This window comes from Monodon monoceros, unplaced genomic scaffold, assembly GCF_005190385.1.
Source record: "Monodon monoceros isolate NGI ecotype Baffin Bay Population unplaced genomic scaffold, NGI_Narwhal_1 Super_Scaffold_3, whole genome shotgun sequence".
Lineage (NCBI taxonomy): Eukaryota > Metazoa > Chordata > Mammalia > Artiodactyla > Monodontidae > Monodon > Monodon monoceros.
In genome coordinates this window covers 80,554,428-80,576,185 of record NW_021703780.1, presented here as the reverse complement: position 1 = coordinate 80,576,185, position 21,758 = coordinate 80,554,428, and the positions used below count along the sequence as shown (strand labels likewise).

Here is a 21,758-nt window from a genome sequence, read left to right as displayed (position 1 = left end):
ATTCTGTCCATCACAACTAAAACTAATGATACTGGAAGAGGCAAAGAATTTTAGTATTATAGTCATTAAGAGCATGGGATCTGGAACCAGATTACCCTAGTTCAAATCCTAGCTTCACTACCTATTAGCTGTGCACTTTGAGCAAGTTATTCAAACTCTCTGAACCTTATTTCCCTCACTGGTAGAAAGAAGAGAACAAAGTAGCTGCCTCACAGTCGTAAGTGTAAGGATTAATGAAATAATATAGAATTCTTAGCACAGTGCCAGGCACATAGTACATAGTAAAAATCTATATTTAGTGTGTAAATACTGATAAATCTTAGACATAATCAAGGACCAGGAGTGCTAAATTAACTTTTTTAAGTCAGCCTACACTCTTTGTCTCCTGCTATCTTCAAAGCACATGCACTAATCCATGACAAAGGAGTGCCTTTTACCTGACCTTCTGACCTTCACATTTTTCCAGTGCATCTTCCTTTCTGACTCCAGACCTTCATAATGCTGTTATCTTTACCTGGAATTCTTTGCTGTCCAAACTCCATCCCTAACTCTTGGTCTGACCCTTTCTACTTTTCCCGGTCTCATTTAAAGCATTTTTTTTCACAGAAGACTTGACTCAGATCTCAGACCTTTCCTCCACCAAATAACCCCTCCAAGGAAGGAAGGGGATGAATAGATGGGCTTGGAGCTCCTCAGGGTGCTTTAGTAGGACAACAGGGTAATGTCTGTCTTGGCAGGAACCCCACTATATTTATCTAACACTGGCTATAAGATGACAAACACTACGTGAAGCCTCCACTTCCAAATGTTCTATTACAATGACAACTTTCTCAAATTAGCATTTTTATATCGCTTTCTGTTGATGAATACTACCATACCCACTAGAAAGAACTTTACACCAGATCTTATTCACACAAATAAGTACACCAATAGAGCTTTCTGCTTACAATAATAATAAACTACCCTTACATGTTTTCAACAATTTAATTAAATACAATTAACTCTAGTTTGTTTCGGCAACCTATTAATGTCACAATTGAATATAAATAGGCTTATGAAAAGATTATAATTAATAAATCTTTACACTACCGTAAAATCAGTCTGATGCTCTGCTTGCCAGAAATACTAAACAGCATTTTTGAAGTATGTTAATGAGAACAGTAAAAAAGAGATAATAAAGTTTTATCAAATGATTCGTCAAGACTTCTGTAAGGCTTTGACCTCTTCAGCAGAGAGCTCTTGCAAGTTAGATATAGTTCTTAAGGGACTCTGAATCACTAATTGCAAATTTATCATCATTTTATGATATCTTTAATCCATGCTTCTAACTGTATAGGCTATTCTCTCATGCTAATTCAAATTCCCTGGAGTCTTAAAACATAAGAAACTGACCACTGTCATTTCATTTTTTGTTGTTGCTTTTGCTAAGGCTCAAAACATTAGACACCATGCTACTTAAGCAGTCATTGATACACAAAAACATTTTGTATTCAGAGTAAAAATATAGTGTACACACAAGAGTACACAAAAATGGTACCTTGGGATGAAACCCATGGACATTTAGGTACTAATGTGCTTGTCAGTATATACCTGGGTTTCTTCCTTTAGCTGTTGGGTCCTATGATAGAGGTGAAGGGTTATTGTAAGGACAACACTATTAATGGAAAAAGAAACACCTGAGGAAGTGGGGATAAATGGTATAAGATTTCAGTTGACTAGTGGCTATTTTAATAGAGTTTTAATAGAATTATAACCCATTCTGAGAATCACAAAGCACCAATGCTGACTTTTGGACCACTTCTTGTTAATGAATTATTGGCCAGATATTTAAATCAATTAACCAAACTTCCCTATTATGTGGCAGCATACAGACTCTGCCAAACTTATTGATTAGAGCACCTTCATCAGTAATTACCTACACATCCTGCTGTTGAAAGGAAGGATGCTGTGAGTATTGACCTGGTCATATTGACTTAGAACTCATGGCTAGCGCTTACGTATTCCAGAGTAGAGATTAGCCATAAAATCCCTATCTTTTGTCTGTTCTGAGTAGATGGATTTTATTGTCAGAAGTCTCAGATGTGATCATAAAGTGACTAAATAAGTCGAAGTTGTAAAATTTCTATATGCACCATTTTTATAGAATAAAATATTATGGGTATATGTGTTAGTATAAAGCAGTCCTTCTATATCATCTTTGCTTTGACCTTCATATATGTACATAACAATATAATGAGATGCCTTGTGCTGGACACCTACTCTATGGCAGATATAGAACAGACACCATCTCTATACCTTACTCAAGCCTGAAAGGCAGGAATTATATAAACAGGAATCCCCATTTCATGAGTGTGGCAGGGAGAGTTACCATGACTTGCCCACACTTGGAGCTAAGAGTGGTAGACCTCGGACGGGAGCCCCTGGTTTGCCTGGTACACCAGACTGCTCTAATTCCTACAACTTCTTTGGCCAAGAATCACTGGTGACAATGAGGGTGAGGTCAGGCAAAAAAACTGCAATTCAGTTACATATAAGAACAGCCTAGATCAAGAGTGGACAACTTGTCTCATCTCAAAATTGAACAGGTAAGTCCAGGGAAGGCACTCTGCACAGTATTTGACATTGTAGGTGTTGAACAATGCTGGTTCTGGCGGTGGTTACTGTGGTTGTTTTTGAAATACTACCTTGTTTAACAACTCAGGGATTGGAGCACTGTGCTTGGAAGGGTTCACAGGTTGAATCTGGGCAAAAGTACAGAGAGTGCCATAAGTGATGAGCAGTCATGTCCACAACGCATGATCATAGGAAGAGTGGGCTATGCATCAGGAATTTGCCATCACTGGCCATGAGCATATTTTAGAACGAACAAGAGGACTTGTTCTGATGATGAGAGGAATGTGAAAGGGAGACTTCAGGTCTGATTATGTAAGCAATTTCTACCAAACACGTTATTGAGTTACGGGTCTAGCAAGTTTTATTTGAAAGAGAGCAAATTCCATATTTTAGCAAAAAAAGATACTGCTGCAAATGATCAAACCACTTACCCGAAAGGTCAGCCCACTTTACAACATTCTAGATAATTTATAAAGTCTCAACATGATAAATGCCAAAAAATCTTATCAGAAAGTTAAATTGCCGTTAGAGAGAATTCTTTCCCAGTGTGAATGATTTCTAACTTCATTTTAAGTAAAACAGAAAAACTACACTGAGTCTAATAAAAGCAAATTTATCCTATGCTGCTGCTTCCTTGCCTAGAGCACAAAAAGGGCCTCCAAGGTCTAAAAAAACTTATCAGGAGACAACAGTTCTGTAAAAAATACTTGAAAATGAGGTGCTGTTAATCCAATAAGCAACGAAAGTATGCTCTCAGCCAGACCTGTTTGCAAAGCAGCATTAAGACTAAAGTATTATTCAGCCACATTAAATTAAAATTATTGCATGATATAGCCAAGCCCAAGACACAGTTAGTTGCCTGCTGATGTAGAACAACGCCCCATAACACAGAAATTTGTTTTGTAATTAAATTAAACCAAGACTAACTTGCTGATATTCCTAGAAGTAGTACTTGGTTGCGATGGAAAGAGCACCTGACTGAAAGTCAAGGCATAACCTAAGTTTTCCTCTCAGCTTTTAATTACTATCCACAGTTTGCAGTGTTTTATATAATGAGGATAACAGAACTGACCACTTAGGGTTGTGATACAGATCACGTGTCACATGGGAAGGAACCGTCCATAGCAGAGGCTACATACAGTAGAGACTCAGGAACCTGAGCCATTACTCAGGACCCAACAAAATTCTCAACCTTACCCTCCCAAGCTAGATGACCTTGAACAAATCAATTATCTTATTCTTTAAGATATTCCTTATGAGTAAAATGGAAAGATGTTCTAACTCATAAGGTAACTGTAAAGATTCAATGAAACATCAAATACTTAGGATCATTCATTCATTCAAGTATTTATTTGACTCTCACCATGAGCCAGACACTGAGTCAGGCATCCCCAGGCTGCTGGGTTCCCTACCCTCACAGAACTGACGATCTGATCAGGAAAGGCAGTGTTAAAACAGTGATTATAATAAAGAGGCATTACTATTACTAATGGGAAGCGTAGTTTTCTGCACCTAGTAAGTGGACCATAAACATTTGTTGAATAACATATTAAATTTGTTGTATATTAAAAATAAACATTTTTATCCTTAGGATTTGATTTACAGATATGCAGTTTCCTCTAATATAATAACCAGATTTCAAAAATCAACGGTAGTAACATATTTTGTCTTGTATTACACAAAGGTAACAATAATTCAAAGGTGTGAAGGGCCTCATGGGACCCAGAGAGTCTGGCCAGAACACAGTTGCTGCATTTGTTGTTAATTAACTGACTTGCTTTCCACAGAGACTCAAACTGTGGAAACAGGGCTTCTTTCTTCCATTTTAACTAGCTGTTCATCTGTGATCATCAGTGTACATTGATAAGGCAGCCTTTAGATTACAAAACAGTAACAACAACAATAAAATCTTGCTTTCCCTTTAATTGCAATAATATAAAGTTTCTCCAGCTAGTTTAGGGCCTATAGACATTTAGGTCACTGCCCTACCTTGTCCCCCCTTACTTGCCAATAAGACTTTAATTGTCCTGTTCCCTCCAGTTTGGTACGCTACCCCTTGATCCTCTCCCACAAACTCAATTCCTACCCAACATTCAAAGCCCAACACAAAATCCAGTCCTTTATGAGGGCTTCCCAAATCCTCTCTGGTCAGAGTGAATTGCTTCATGTTTCACGATCAAGAACACCTGCTTGGTTAGAGCTCTTACAGCAAGCAGCTTCACATCACTGACATAGAGTAAGAGGAGAATAGGGAAAGGAATCAAAATTTTCTGGATGTAACAAAAAGAAAGTTCTGCAACTCTTAGAAGTTGAGAGAATTGCTAAAGATTCACTATTTTAAACCATAGTTACTGGACATTTGTGGCTATTTAAATTTGATTTAATCACACTTTTGGATCTTTTCCTTATTTTTTAAATGAAATATTTCATGGCATGCACTTTTGGATAGGAGAGGGATCCTAGAGATGGTCAGTCAATGAACCAACAGAGACAGTCAAAGACTCTCAACTTGCATGCCCGTGTCAATCAATTGATAGGTGATGCCCGGAGAAGGACTGAAAAAGTTTCTGAAATCACATCTAGGCTCTGTGGGAACAAACACTGATTGATCCCCTAGGCCTATGATAGATAGAGGGCTGCAGATTGGCAGCATGTATGCCATAAATCTGCTTTTACTTCTAAACAATTCCGGGAGTAGCCGTCAAAAATGTTGCCCTACAAATGTTCACCCAGTGACCTAGTTTCTCAAGCACATGTCCAATACATGGCATCTTGCTTTTTCATCAGATAAAGAGATTTAAGAAGATACAAAAACAATTCAACTTAATAAGGTCTCATCTGAGAAGCTTCCAAACAGTATCTTCTCCTGTCTTACATCTTATTTTATTTCAGAAAAAATGGGTTTTTAAAAATTTTTTGCCATCTCACACATTTTTTAATTCAGTTTCAGTAGGGCTGGTCTCTAGATACAGTTTCTTCATAGAACAGTGAGGTTCAAATTTTCCTGATTACAGCACCCCAAGGAGGTGAAATATCCAATTCCTACCTGTTTCCACTTTCAATGGGAAAATATTGAGGTAATAAATACTTGGAAAGATGTATTTATGAATCACTCATTTTTTTTATAAAATAAGTTAAGCTTATTAATATGCTAATATATTATAAAACAATGTCCTACAGACATAAAAATAATCCAAAAATGTTACTTACCTTGAGAATTTATGTTGCATAGGTTCACGGGCATATAAACAATGTCACTAGACAAGTATCACCATACATATAAGTTTGAGCATGATTACATATACATGTTTTACAATAAGAATATAGATGAATCATTTCTGAATCACAACTCAAGAATATATTAAAGTCTAATCCTTAGGAAATTTAAAAGCCTAAATATGCAAATATGCATCATTACAGACTATAGGGTTAATGAAACAGCCCACGGCAAACTTAATTGATAATGATGAAACTAAAGCAACACTAATTTATAATTAAAAAGCAAGAGCCACAGCAATGGAAAATCACTAACAACTCAAACAACACTCAAGATGCACTGATAACAAATTATCCTTCCCCAAATTGCATGAATTCTAATTATTTGCATGCAGGCACTTCGCAATGTTTCCAAGAGCTAGCAGCCAGTTTTCTTAGCAGAATACTGAATTAAGGAAGCTCAGTAAGCCTTAGTTACATGTCATTCTAGTAGAATGATAACTCAGTCACTATATTAAGTAGCCTATGTTCATATACAAAATGAATATACATAAAATCTTAAATCATTTACCCAGAAGAATAACAACCACAGCAAAAACAAAACCCCTTGGGTTTCAAGTTAAATTTATAACCCTGTAGTGGACTACAGACTAGATTTTGAGAAGTTTAATAAAGTATTAAATAAAGGGTTTTATATAGACATCACTATGCCTGATGATTCCCTTGGTTTATTACATTTACAGATTACTCTTTCTCCCTAGCCTTAATCTAAAGGAAAGTTAATTGATTTTTAGCCAAGATTCAAATGAGACCTCTCTTTAGGCCATCGGCCTTGTAACACTAATTCTCTCTGTTTATCAGAGCCCCCCCAGTAATACCAGTTAGCTGCATATAAAAGGCTCGGAGACACACAGCATTTTAGCATGTTGGTTATAACTCAGAGTAGGACTCACCCGTGGGCATAATTTTAAAGCAGGCCAAAACAGATCTGCGTAGAAATTCCCCTTTTAGCCCCACCGCCTTCACCTCTCTCCACTGTGCTTGCATAAATTCATTAGGGATCATAAAATGTTGGAGCTGGAGATAATCTTATCTAAGGTCACACACTGACAGCCTGCAGGTGGGACATATCCCTGAATCAAGTTTTGTTTGGCCCACCTGACATTTAAAAGATAAAGAAATTACACATAAAATTCTAGGTTTGTGATTTGCCTTGAAATATCAGATGATCTGGTCACCTTGAGCCCGTCTCAGGAGTAGCTAAGGATGCACTGTGCCCTCTAGATGTGCATATGCTCTTAAGTTGCCACAGTTTTCAGCATTTTATAATGTCTGGCCTCTAGGCTGATCCAATTATTTTTGTTAACGACCTGGTCTGTGAAGCTATTTGCCTTCTCCATCTATGAAATCATCCAGAAAGTTTTCAAATAGCTTTAGCAGAGGGCTTTTTAAATATACAAAGGTGATTTGTACAGCTTCTTGCTCTATCAAATGGATGAAGTCAATGAATCAATTCCTTGGGCAGCTTAAAGCATCTTTATTTGGCAGAATATACTTCACTATTTGTGGAATGCAAATCCTTGGAGATCACCTCCTTGGAGCTGCTAGGAACAATATGAAAACCATTGATTCCCTCCAACTTTCTCATCTGGAGCCTTGCAATTGACAACTTACGTGAGATGCTGAAAGCACCAGCGTCCTACTCCTACCCTGGTGCTCTTTCTTCATCACCATTAGGTATAAAAAAAAGGCTTAATGTGGTGCTTTCTCACCAATACTTGCATTTTTTAAAGACATAAAGTTCTTGCCTAGTTGATCAGCAAATACTGATTGAATACCTACACAATATTTATTCAGTGGGAAGGGTGACCTGCTGGCCTGCGGACTCTCATCCAAGATCTGTTGTCAATTTCAGGAGCATTGAAATCCTTTCCCCGCCCCCGCCCCCCCCCCACGACCCTGTGTGGCAATTCATCTAAATCTGGAAGCTGGCATTTACTCACTTCAAAGCATATGACTCAATAGGTCCATTCTTCATCCACATGAATGCGAAATCAGAAAAACCCTTTGGATGTACAAAGACTCAGCTTGTATTTATTCTCGGGTATAAAGGAAGCATGCCTTGAAGTGAAGGTCTAGTAAGGGCATAGTAAAGGTAAACACAGGTAATTCTATCAACAGAACAATGGCCTTTGCTGAGGGGAGGTCTTCCTCCCTTCTAGACTGAGGGGGAAGTTTGGTTGGTCTCCTTCCTTGCATGGAGGATGGATTCACTTAATGAGTAAGCAGATCACTCTGCATATCTATGCATCTTCTGGGAGAAAATTGCTGTGATAATATTCTTTCTCTTTTCTTTCTCTGGAATTTTATTATATAAAGTTCGGGAAAGAGAAAGAAACAGTGGGCCAAGAGGGTTCCCTAAATGCTTTGAGGACATTATATTTGGAGAATCCAATTAATTTATACAAACTGTTAACAAAATAATGCATCTTCTCTTTATCCTAAAGAAAGGAAAAATTGCTTGTCTGGTGTTATTTTCTCCCTTCTGCAAAGACGAAGCGAATTTTTTTCTTGTTATCAAAAGATTTGAAAGCAAAAGGCCTTTCCCTATTTGCTAAGTGAAGTTTCCTTTTCAGATCCTCAAGGCCACATCTATAATGTTTTCTAACCTATAGAAAAAAAAAAAAACCAAAACCCTCATGCTGTAACTGAAAACCTTAGGGATTTAATTTTTTACTGCACTTGTAAGTTTGTTCTTTGGACCATTCTGACTAATGTAACGGCTGTCAAATATCAAATACAGTCAAATATCTACCCAAAGATACTGCACAGATACACACATACATACGTGCATATGTTACAGTGACAATTTAGTGTTTATACCACTCTCTATTTGAGGTATGTCCTTTTTATAAACACACATACAGATACACATGCATCCAACCATATACACACAAATACTCACACACAAGTAGGAAAAAATAAGGGAGAGTTCAAGATTCCACCAGAACAGTCATTCCTTCTTTCCTTAATAATTTAACACATCTTTTCTGAGCACCTACTATATGCCAAGTTCCTTACTAGAAGCAAGAGATAAAAAGATGAATTTTATAGGATTCCAGGATTATCTTGGCTCACACTTCTCAAAGCATGTGATATGAATAGGCACTATAGCTGTTGTCCAAATAAAAGAAGTTTGGAAAATTTTAGTTAAACACAGTCAGGCTTCTTATCTGTAAATCTTTCCAGAACTTTCATACACACACATGCACTGCAAATCTCTAAGAGAAGAACATATCATGCAGTGAGTGCTTCCCCAACAGTTAATAGCTTTTTTCCAATGAGCATTTTGAGGGGACAGTGTTTTGTGTACTGTGAAGTGCCGGCCTAAACATTTTATAGGATTAAGGCTCTTAGAAGGAAAACGGGCTCATGATACTTTGCTACCTATATTTTCTTCTTTTTCCTTAAACTGGGAACATTGATACATTTCTAATTTAATCATAAAACTCTCTATAGCAAATATTTTAAGCTTTTCATTAAAAATCAATATATGCCCATCCTAGAAATGAACCTGAAAAAATTTCAAAATTGTAGGAAATAAAAAGTCTAAGTCAATGCAGTCCTCCCACTAGGTTTAACTAACACTGTATAAAGAATGTTTATATCTCTTCCTACATGTTTCATACATGTGCAAATATTTATTTTCTCAAACTATTTTGAAGCTGAGTATTCTGTTCCTTGTCTTGTTCACCCGGCAGTAAATCATGGGCACTTTTCCACAAGAGTACATATGAACATATCTCATCCACTGCAATGGCTACATAGAATGCCATTGAGCAGATTCACCATGATTATTTTACCAGTCCCCTTTTGATGGAGATGAAACTCCTCTCTAATTTTTGCCATTAAAATTATTGTTGCAGTGACTAAACCTTAAACATACATCTTTTTAAACCTGTCCAATCATTTTCTTAGGATAAGCATCTAGAAATGGAATTGTATCAGGACTGGCACATTTCACATTTTGGAAAACAGTGCAAAACTGTTTTCAAAAAAACGATGTACCAATTTATAAACTCAAGCTTTGAAATTTTCACACAGAGTTCAAAATTGGAAGACTAAAAAGGAGTTGAGTTTTCATCTTAAATGAACTTTAAGAAATGAACAATTGAAGACTAATGTTCATTAGTGCCAGTTCTAAAAATTTGTTTGCAGTGTCGTATAAAATGGAGGCCATGGGCTTGAGCTCACATAAGTAACAGTACTTTGATAGCACTGTAATAACTCTCTTATAAGTTCACGGGATGGTCAGAAAATCTTTATTTGCATCTCTACCTGATTTTGATATTTTGGGGTCTTATCAAATGCCCATGGCTGCTCTCTGACTCTAGGGTGAGGTCAATATCATCAATCAGATGATCAATGCATTATCACCAGCACCAGTTACACCAAATAACAACCTGTCTGTTCCAATCCTTAGACCAGTTCACTACACTTAGCAATCTAGTATTGGTATGTATTCTGAGAAAGCCAATATGCAACCACTGGTATTCTCACTATTTCTTTTATACTGCAATTATAAAACAATCCTTTATTGTAAGGAACCTTGGTATTCTAATGTGGATTCCTTAGGCAGCTTTCAATAAAGTGATATTGAACAGTAAGCAAAAATAATTATAAGGCATATAAGAACTTTTTTAATATTTACCCAAAAAAAATCACGCTTTAAAATGGATGATGATGTTCAGTATATAATAAGTCACAAACGAACACCTCTAAATACACAGTTGGCTTCATAAAGCTTTAAATCAGACCGAGGATAAGTTACACAGACAATTCTATTCAGAGTCATCTTTTTATACTTCTATACACCCTTGTCAATAAAATAGCATCGACTCAAGAATAAATGATTCATAAGGCATTTACAACTTCTTGTCTCATGTAATTTATCTTTATAATTTTAAATTACTAAAGAACCCCAAAGATCTTTTCTCACTAAAGTATTGTGAAGTCATCCATATTTTATTAAGTTTCAAGGACAACCCCCCACACCACACCCACACTCAAAATTAAGTAACCATTAAAATCACTGTGAAAATTCGTATACCCGTAAGGGGAAAAAACTAATCCTACATTAGAAAGTTGCGTTTAGCAAACCATTCATTTTTTTTACCTGTTACACAACTAGTGATTATAAAGAGTTGAAGCTGTCTATTTTAATATCCTGAAACAATGGAACACCACTCTGAGTTTACATAGTTCAGTCTATTTTTTTTAAATTAAGTGTCCTTCTTCTAGCTTCACTGTACATATTTTTTTTAAAGTCATGAGTATTCTTCAAGTTATTAAGGTAATTTCCTACATCGGTCCCAAAATAAAAAACTTGATTTAGCCAAATATTAAATTATTGATATTACAAATCTGTTAATCTATAGCACATTTTACTTATTTGTGTAATTTTAAAATTCACTTTCACTTTCATCTTCCTTAACTAGTGAGTCACTGAAAATACATGGTGCAATCGTAATACGATAAATATGAAAAATAGGAAGTACTTAGGGACTGCAGGGGAATACATTAAAATCAGTCCGTTTTCTAGTTAACATATTCTCATTCTGTTTGTGTGCAAACCCAGTGCATTGAGAAGACAGATCACAAATTCGCGGCCTCACAGAAACATTGTGCTGATACTATGTTCTGACAGCAGAAATTGGCCCAAAGCTCTAACCATTTCGCCTAAAGGACCCTGACTGGCTGGTGCCATCCAGGTGCAGCACAGTCTGAACAAGGGGAACATCGTGTCAAATTCCACTCGTCTGTCAGTGTAGTGGATTATTTCTTGAGATACTGAGATTGGCTGCTTGGGATCAGAGCACCATCCATCTTACCACGTAGGGGACGTGAAGCTGCCTGTAAGAGCGTGGAGAGAGGGGGACCAGCCGTTCCTAAGCAGGTGAGGAGGCAGCTGTAAAGCCTTCACTCCATCCAGGGCTTTGAGTGAAAGATGTGTCATTTTTCACATTTCCCAGATACTTGATATGCACACGGTGTCTGCCTGCTCCTGCTTCATGAAAGAGGTGATTTTTCAAGCTTAGGCAAATGTGGCAAAGCTCAGGGTCTGCTGGTGTCTCATTTTTTCTCATCATGTCACTTGTTTTAACCGATTTGAGAAAATGAGATTATGTTTTTCCTTTTTGCTCATTTATCCAGCTATTTATTTATTTATTTGCTCATTGAAGGGGGGATTATCACAGATAACTAGCCTTGATTCCTCTCTTGTTTTCATACACATTTCATTAGTGCCCCTGAAGATTTAAGACCTATGAAGTGAAACATCACAAGTCTCATCACAAAAAGCATATATTTACTCTTAAAATCAAAACCGAAGATTGCATTAAAGAAGATTGTATTTCTGACTGAAATAATCTAGAATATTGCTATGTCTAAGATCTATTGCTTTAATCTTTGCAGTGATTGTTGAAAAACCCAAGTTGAATAAACCTAATACCTAGAACCATTGGACTTTAGTTAATATCATTTTCATCTTTCTACATCTAGAAGGGAGTATTTATAGTTGTTATCATTTCATTGATGAATCTGAAATGGGTCTCAAATGTATAAACGCTTGGGGTTGAAACTGGCTTCAGTGCAGCAGTTTTTTGGTGTATTTGAGGCACAGATGAACCACACACTGACGATAATAAGCAATTACTAAGAGGAGACAATGGAAAAAAATACTGAGTTTAATTGCAGACAGAGCCCAATGATGTATTTCCCAGTTTAAAATTACTGTATTTTGATAATAAGCCCCATAAAGACATAAGTTTGTTATAAGTAGCATAGCCATAACCCTCCACCAAAAAAAACTAATATACTTATTGATTAAGAGAAACAGTCTACGTGAAAGCTCATTGCAAACTGTACCGTATTTCTTGACTGAATGCACAGGGCACAAAATAAGACAGGTAGCATTTGGTCTTATATTCTAGCCAGGTACCACATAGTTAAAAATGACAGCAAGATTAAAAACAAGATTGTTGTTACTATGTGGATCATTAGCTGTGTGAACAGCAAAATGTCACTCATTCAACATCTGTGATATGCACATGTGTAGTCTACTAAGGGAGGATGCCAGTAATTCCTGATCTTTCTGAAGAGCTTTACATTTTACAAAGCACTTTCGTGAAGATTATTTTATTTACACTCCCCACAATATCCCTAAATGGGAAATTGGGCCCAGAGAAGAAAAATGACTTGCCCAAGGTCATGTCACTAATGTTAAGTGACAGAGACAATGGCCCAGCCTAAGTTCTGCCATCCTCAAGTGCCACCCCTCACCACTTCCGCCATGGCCACCTTTCAAAATGGGTCTGCAGTTCAAATGAGTCCGTGTATTGACATAACTTGAAAATTTTCACGAATTACGTGAAGGTGCTCACATCTCTTCAAAAAGGCTACTTGGCAAGATTGTGCTCTGTACTGGGAGCCATTAGTTCCTCCTTGGGAAACAGGCTCTGGAGATGAAATCAGACCAAAGTCCCCAATGGCAGGTATTAGCTGTGTGATCTCAGGCAAGTCGCTCAGACCCTCAGAACTTCAGTCTCCTGAGCAACAGGGTGGGAAATTACACCTACTTGAATAAGAATTAAGCCAAGCAAGGTGAATTAACCTTAACAGTGTGCCTAAAGCACTCACATTAGTTGTTTTTGTTTTGCGTGCTTATTGTTAAGTATTACAGTAAATGCAGATTTCTCGCGTTATTTGTATGACTTTGTAACAAGTCAAAGACGTTTTTTGCCAGAACAGATTGGAGATCTACTGACTGGAGGTAACCTGGGGATTCCACGTATTTTGTATTTTTTTTTTTTCCCCTCCAACTCGGCACTGGAGCCTCGGACGCTGGCAGTGGCTGATCCAGGCTCAGGACACGCGAGGCAGAAATACCAGCGCGCAGCATGGGCAGGGCCGTTTCCAGGCCCTCCCGCAGGGGCAACAACCTCCCCTCGCCTTCCCTCCCGGATCCAGGGCTTTGCGAAAGAGGGCGGCTGAGGCCCAGAGGCAGCCCTGGGCCTGTGCCCCACGCTCAGCCCCCGCCAAACCCCTCCTCCCGGAGCGACCCAAGGTCTAGCATCCAGCAAGCTGTCGCGCTCCCCTGCAGCCCGCGTGGGAGGACCCGGGCTGTACACGTACTCTTTAGATCCTGCCCCCAGCCGGGAAGCAGAACCCGGGAAAGCCGCAAGCAGCGAGCGCCCTGGGAGGTGTTGCTGGAGGAGAATGCCGAAGAGCGCAGGATCGGTGCCCAGGCTGGCTGCAGAGCCAGAAAAAAGCAAAGGCTAGACAACGCTGCTAGCGGAAGCCTGGCGGATGGGAGGAGGCCAGGAAGGGATTTGGAAGGAAGGAGGGGTGGGGACGGAGAGCTGGGAGCTCTAGAGAACTAAGGATCCGGAGCTTGGGCGCGCAACTGGTCCCCAGAGCCCGGTCTTGGCGATCGGGTGGGAGGGGGAGGGGAAGGGGTGCGGTGCAGGTGACGGGTGGAGTAAATGGATGCAAAGGCTGAAGCTAAGCAGAAAATGGAAGGCAACCTTTCCGAGAACCAGGGCGGGCGAGGACAATCGAGCTGGGGGAACAGTAATGAGAGAGCTGGAGAGGCACAGAAGGAGACAGAAATCCTGATTGAAGAGTGAGGCCATGGAAGGGTAAGAAATATACTTTGAACAGAAAAACGAAGAAAGCAAAATGCGTCTGGAACACAAAATTCGATATAGGAAAAAAAAAAATCACGCTAAAGAGAACTTGTCCCGGAAAATGCCGAGAGATAGAAAAAAAAAAAAAAAAAAGCATCGAGCATACCGCAAGAACAGAAAGTGAAAGAAGGGAGAAAGGAGAGGAGACAAACCAGACAAGAAATAGTAAGTTACTTTTTAATTTTTTTCACTCACAAACTACTTACAAAGTTAATTTGGGCACTGACATCCACATAAAATCTCTAGCCACATACACACCAAGATTATGGTATGTATGCTAGATAAAAATGAATCCCAGGAACATGGACACATTATTTTCTTGGTTGCAAAGATCATATTTTGCCTCAAAAATTCCTCAAGTCTTGAAAGTTACCCCACCTTTTGCAGGATATTTCACTCTTGACCAAAGTATTCCAAAACAAACGACTTCTCCTTTTTAAGGTGTGTGCCAAGGGGTGGCGGGACTCTTAGAGAAAACCACCTTTTCTGAGAAGTTATTAGAAATACCTCCAAGACATTTTAGTATCCCCCTCTTTCCCCAAAGCATCCAGCCAACAAGTCTTGAAATTCCGAGGCAAGCTGCCCACCCTGTAGCACTTTCTGTCACTTGCCTTCAACCATCTGTTAAAAGACAGCGGTGAAACGGGAGGCTGCCGTGGAGCCAGCTTCCAACTTACCTGGTCTGCGCAGGTGATGGTGCTGGAAAGTGTGCTGAAGGGATCCATGGCAGAGCAGCATCGCACAAGCACTTATCCATAAATACAGGACCCAGGGCATCGCAGAGACCATTGCCATTCTCTAAAGAGAACATTAGACAGGAAGGATTACCCCCGGGTTTGAGCCCCCAGCTCCGTCAGTCCCAGTGGTGAGAGAAGGGGGGTCTCAGACGTCATGTGCCTTTGCTACTTTGCTGGTTAGAATTAATGACCCAGAAGAGGTCATGCCACAAGGTGGGACTGAGGGAGGTCACTCTCCATGAGATCATGAATCCATTTTTGAAATTATTCGAAACCAAACTCTTAGGATGGCCAAAATACAGAAATAAAGTTTTTGACTATCTGTTAGGCAGTTTGAAACACTGTATCCTGACTAAACATGCAGTTTTACACAATGATCTTTAAGCTATAGTTATTCCAGGCATTGAAAGGCTGCATGCTCCTGTTCATTCTAACTTCATTGCAAGTCTGACATAAGCCTGGAAGGAAATAGTGGATTCTTTTTTTTTTTTTTTTTTAATTCTACAGTCATGAATTTTTAATTCCAATGCTGTCGCCTAAACTAAGTAATCATTTCTCAGAGGCATGTTGTAATCTCCTAAAAGAGATGGTCTTTTTGGCTGGACTTAAAACCAGAAGGAATTATCTTCAGCCAGAATGAGTTTCGGATACAAGATCTAAGCACCTCTCCTAGAGCAAACCATAATTTACAATATTGCTTTGCCTCCTAAGAGCCTATCGTGGCATTTGTTGTAGTGTTGATGAATATGTATATACAGGTGGTCTATGTATTTATGGCTGAACATCCACCTTTTCGTAAGCGCTGAAACTTTGACAGTCTTCTCGGCACCTATGAGAATCTTAGGAGCTACAAAGGCTCAACTGCGCTGCATATTGTCCAGTTTCTCAAACAACACCTTATGCTGCATTTCATATTTGTCAAATTAATCAAACTTGAAGCATCATCCTTAGCCAGTGACATGGAAGCATTTTCTATACAGGAAGCCAGTTAAGTATATGCCTTTCTCCTAGATAGATCTTTGGAACCTAGATTGTTTCTTTCTTTTTTTTCATCTTTCCACTGTCAAATCATACACTTCAAGTATTTCAACGCTACATTTAAAACCTCCTAGTGACCTCCCAGTGTGGCTTCTTTATTCGTGGAAATCGGTACTCTTTCCAAAGCTGTGATGTTCGGCAAGCAAAACGTATACATTATATGTGTGTGTGTATATCGACATAATACAAGATAATTTATGGGTTTTAGGAGAGAGAGAGATGTAGTCTTTAAGAAGGGTTTTAGAACTATAATAGACAAATGGTGACAACCATAATTAAGTGCAAAGTAGGAAAACATTATTTTCAACAGCATGGTGCCTTTCATGCCCCGGTCTGTGATTCACGTAGACGATTCACTTTATAATTAGTTTCACAGCCCACTGTTTACTTTTGTGTACAACGGATTTAACCTCATTGTCTTCAGAACTATCGGTGTACCATAGATGCATTCTCTTCAGTAAAGATAAAGAGCAACATCCCTCCTATGAATTCTGAAATGAATGCATTTGGGTGCCTTTTCAAAATACCCTGCAAATTATAGAAAGACAAAATAGAGGTGACTGTGGCATGCAATGATTGTTTGTGAATTTCAGTTAAAATGCACTAGGAATTCATCTAAACGTGAAGAAAGCCTACCACAATCAAAACAACAGTTTTTCATTGACGGCTTTCCACACAGATCCTAGCACTCAAAAAGATTGCTGTGACTTGACGTTTGCAGTATTTTCCTTCTTTTTCTTTCTTCCATTTAACTTTCTTTAATTCTCAGCATTACTTCCAAGGTTCCTGCATATAGCTCTCTTTGCTCACTCTCTTACCAAGAGGTTGTCTCTATGGTAATAGGTGTTCCCCACCCCCCGCCCCGCAAAATAATGCATTCAGCCCTACATAGTTCTCTAGACCTGACTGAATAGGTTTGAAATCTGCTTTCTGAATCTTAAATCCTTAAAGAGGCTTCTTACCTGAAAAATCCAGCCAAGAGCAGAGTACTCTATTAGTGTTCATTGGAAAGCTCTAACACTTTCTAAAATCCATCTGTGCCACAATTGGAGATTTTTTAAAAAACAGCTTCCCAATAATCTTCTTTATCAGGATTTAAAAAATATGTTTTTCTCTTCCGATGCTACTCCCACAGTAAAGAAGACATTGGGTTCATTCAGACTGTATTGTCAGAAAAGGAACCAAGGTTTGAGGGCTGGAAACCTTGTCATTTTCACCTTTAAATCATCTCCTGGCGTCACCTCTGCCTGACGAGACCTTTGAAGTGATGGTGAGATATTGTGCAGTTTCCTGATGAGAATCAGTTTATAGTTAATGAGGGACCATCCCCACTCCAGTGCATTCAGGGCAGAGTAAGGCAGCAAAATGTAGGAGCAGGGCTGCTATATGGCGCTGTAAGTAGCAATAGTCTCTTTCAATACATCCCTCCTCTGTAAAGTATCACATGTCTTAAAGTGACATTACCCTTTATTATAGCTACATTGAATTGTAATACCTGCCCACTAACTCCTGAACAACTCAAGCAGCACTTTAACACTCTATTGCCAGGTACGTCGTTCTCTTAGAGATTTTACGGATACTATTCATTTGCCGAAAGAGTAAAGAGGGAAGGAGAAACAAAAGAAAAAAGCATTCTGCAATATACTGATAGTGTTAATGGGTGTTAGACTCCTAACAGCAAATGGGAAAGTGAAATGTAAGCCATTTCTTACCTCTTAATGTTCTTTTAACCAGTAAGTTAACCCAAAATATTGTTGAGTTTACACAAATTTAAGTCTGTCGATTGTTTTTGGCAGCTCAACCTGGGAATATGGTCTATCTAGACTACAATATAGATATTTATAGGCATAAGCGCAAAGCAAACCTTCTGAGTTTTTTAACATGTTTAATAAATAGAAATATGTCATTTTCAGCATCGAAGACTGGATTTTAATAAAGAAATATGCTCAAGACATTTTTTAAAAATTTCCCTCAAATAACATGCTGGGGTGGGGAGAGGAGACACTCAGAAGTTCAACATTTTGTTTCTAGTATTATGGTTTAGACACTTTCTTCTTTGGAAATATAATGTCACTGTACCTACACATTATCGATGCATATAAGGTGACCTAGTTTTCACTTACAGGTTGCACTAGCAATGATTCATTCCAATAACTCAATCAGTTATTTCATGAATCACTTATAAAGTACCTACTATGTGTTAGATGCTGGGGGACAAGGCAGAAAACAAGACTGATGTGATTGCCACTGTCATAGATCATACTGTCTAGTCTTTAATTTTTTTTTTTTTTAATCAAGGTAGTTCTCAGAATATTCCAGCCTCAAAAACCTCTTCAAGTGCCTCAGAACAGGCATTATAAGGAAGGTTTGATGCTGCAGTGCGTCTTTAGAAGCCATTCTCTCCTCTCCTGTTACACAAAGTGAGAGAATGAGAGACCCTTCAGACGCATCAGTCTTCCCCACTGGTCCTGCACAGTTGCACAATACACACAGAATAGCTCTTTGGACCCTAACAACCATTTATTAAAGCTCATCAATAAACAAAGTTCAAGGTAACAGTAAATACAAATCTTAGAGTGAGAATAAGTCGTGCCAAAGTTCTAGATGGTGTTGCATGTTTCATTTCTGTCATTCATTATTGTTGAGTTGGTGAGTATATATAGAAAGCTCACACCGACTGTTCAATATCAAGACAAAAATGATAATAACTATACAGTAGCAGCAGGTAAGGTTTATTGAACCTTCACCATGCGCTGGCACTACTCTATAGTATGTTGCTTATAAGGTGTAATTTAATCCTTTTTACCACCCCATAAGATAGGTGAAATGATTATTGTCTTCATTTCATGGATGGGGAACCAGAGGGTGAATAGGGAGATTAAGAAACTTGCTCAAGGTATTATAGCTACTAAGTGATAGAGCAGATTTCAAACCCCAATGATCTGGGTCAAGAGCCCACCTCCTAAACACCAGGATTAAACACTTCATGGAAAAAACAACCCTCCAAAATTAACCATTATATTTTCTCATTTCTTTACCATTAAGACATACTCAAAAAATTATTATCCATTCATTCAAGACTTATATACTGAGTACATTCCAGGCCGTTGAAATATAGAAATGTGGAAGGTAGTACTTACCCCATGTCTTTTTTTTTTTTTCTTTTTTTTTTGGTTTGTTTCTGTTATGCTAATGCATTAAAAATAAAAGGAAGTCCACATTTGCTAATAAAGGCTACCGTTTGAAAACGGTACATTACATTTTTCATTTCTAGGGATTAAACTAAGGCTCAACATAGTTTCTTATCTACAATTCAATTTAATAAACTTGAAACACATACTCATGGATTATGTTCAAGGCACTCAGGCATTGTTAGATTTTTTCAAACGACTGGAATAAAGACTTTCCCTTACTTTTTTTTTGCGGTACGCGGGCCTCTCACTGCTGCGGCCTCTCCCGTTGCGGAGCACAAGCTCTGGATGTGCAGGCTCGGCGGCCATGGCTCACAGGCCCAGCCGCTCCGTGGCATGTGGGATCCTCCCGGACCAGGGCTTGAACCCGTGTCCCCTGCATCGGCGGGCGGACTCTCAACCACTGCGCCACCAGGGAAGCCCCTCCCTTACATTTTTAAGTGGGTTCTATACATGTATGTGATGGAACAAGAATATCAACCTAGTTCCATTTTCTCTTCCAAATACCTTGTCCATTGTATTGCAGCCAATGATCATTTTCCCTAATAATATAAGCATCAACGGATATTGACATTTAAGGCAATTTAGTCCATTCTTCCATCTCAAAGAAAAATTACTCTCACACCTTCCAAAGAAGTTAGGCCTTTGCACCTTTGACCATGGTAGGACTCCATTACTTGACCACTTTACTGTTTAGTGGGCCATAATGTTCTGGCCAATGAGGTATCAACAAAACTGATGGTATCTCTTTGAGGCTGGAGCATTTAATTGTTGAAGCAACACCCTGTAGATCTCTCTTTGCCTCTGGAACAGGGACTAGTTACGCTATCTGCCTGGATTCTTGAGAGACTGCAAAGAGCAGAGGCATCCCCTTCCCCTACCCACCCACAATAGATGTAGATAGTAAATAAGAAATATTCTGTTCTTTAGGCAGTTGAGATTTGGGGGCTATTTGTATTTGCACTATAACCTAGTCTATCCTGACTGATGAAGACTTTAACCTATATTGATCATATATTAATTGAATTTTTATGTTTCATTTACTGCCCTAAGCTCTGAGGAGACAGCAGTATACACATCAGACCCAGTTCCTGCCTTCACAGAGCCCCCTGCTATAGAAATCCATTGGAGATTTTTGATCAGAGCAGTGATAAATCCAGAGCATTGACGATTGCAGCTAGAACCCCTTCAGGTTCTCATAAGCCAGGAGCTATAAACTGATCACTTACGTGCCCACAGCCATGCCCTGCTCAATCATTTGGTTATACAAGCACAATACTACAAAAGGCAAAGGACTACAGCACAATTGTTTTAGTCCTTCCAGTTACATGAATTCAAGATACCTACTCAGTTGGGCCAAACTCCTAAATATATATACTTCAAATACAGTATCTATGTATATGTACATTTGTTTATGTAAAAAAGAGAGAAAATCCTATTTACCAGAACTTCTCCCCATGGAGAAACCCACATTTACTCAGAAGAAAGGCCCAATGAAAATAATTGGGAGTGAAAGATAAAACACTCAGAATGCTTAAATAGCCAAGAATGTTCAGCATATTGCCCTACATAATAAAAGGCAGGGGGAGGGAGGAATGGCAGATAGAGGATGCAATAGGGCAGAAACCTGGAGGGAGGAAAAAATGGTGAGGGGCAGAGAAGCACAGAGAGAGCTAAAGAGAGAGAGAGAGAGATGCAGAGGCTCTCTAGAGGCTCAGAAGAAGAGAACTGAGAACAGAAATGTCCAAAGGGGATTTCCTGGTGGAAAACTATATCCTGTGGAATAGGACTCCACCCTGAGTCTCTTCAAATGATTACAAAAGCTTCAAAATACAAAAATCTCATGTATACTACATGTTGTTAAGTTAATTGGGGAACCCACTGAAGGGGTAAAATCCTAGATCCAGCCCAAAGTACCACCAGAAAATCCCATTCCCCTGATGACCATACTTTTCATTTCTCGGCATTAGAAATAAAAGTCATCCTTACTTTAGCTTAAGAACAATCCACTTAATAATTTGGCTAACTTGAATTCACAAATGTGCAGGGAAAACAAATTTGAGACACGCAAGATTTTATGTCTATGCATATTTCTAAATTGAAAAACAACTAAAGGAATTTAAATAAATTACATCTGGGCTGAGAAAGATGCCAAGTTTTGGTCCAATGCAAATGAAAGTGGTTTAGATGTATGCCATTTAAAACAGTTCTAAGTA

General features: G+C 38.6%; 1 protein-coding gene across 2 annotated transcripts in view; it reads right to left on the bottom strand.

Annotated features, from left to right (window-relative positions):
- Positions 1 to 21,758, bottom strand: part of TAFA1 (TAFA chemokine like family member 1) — a 767,746-nt gene that overhangs the window by 455,768 nt on the left and 290,220 nt on the right. Inside the window, exons 1-2 of one of the 2 annotated variants that reach the window (XM_029242640.1) lie at positions 17,314 to 17,783; positions 15,254 to 15,374 (exon numbers count right to left, since the gene is read on the bottom strand). In XM_029242640.1, coding sequence (XP_029098473.1) covers positions 15,254 to 15,371 — 118 coding nt within the window. In that variant the 5' untranslated portion in view covers positions 15,372 to 15,374; positions 17,314 to 17,783. Of the gene's footprint in view, positions 1 to 15,253; positions 15,375 to 17,313; positions 17,784 to 21,758 lie in introns of those variants that run through there. The other variant, XM_029242641.1, reaches the window with a different exon arrangement.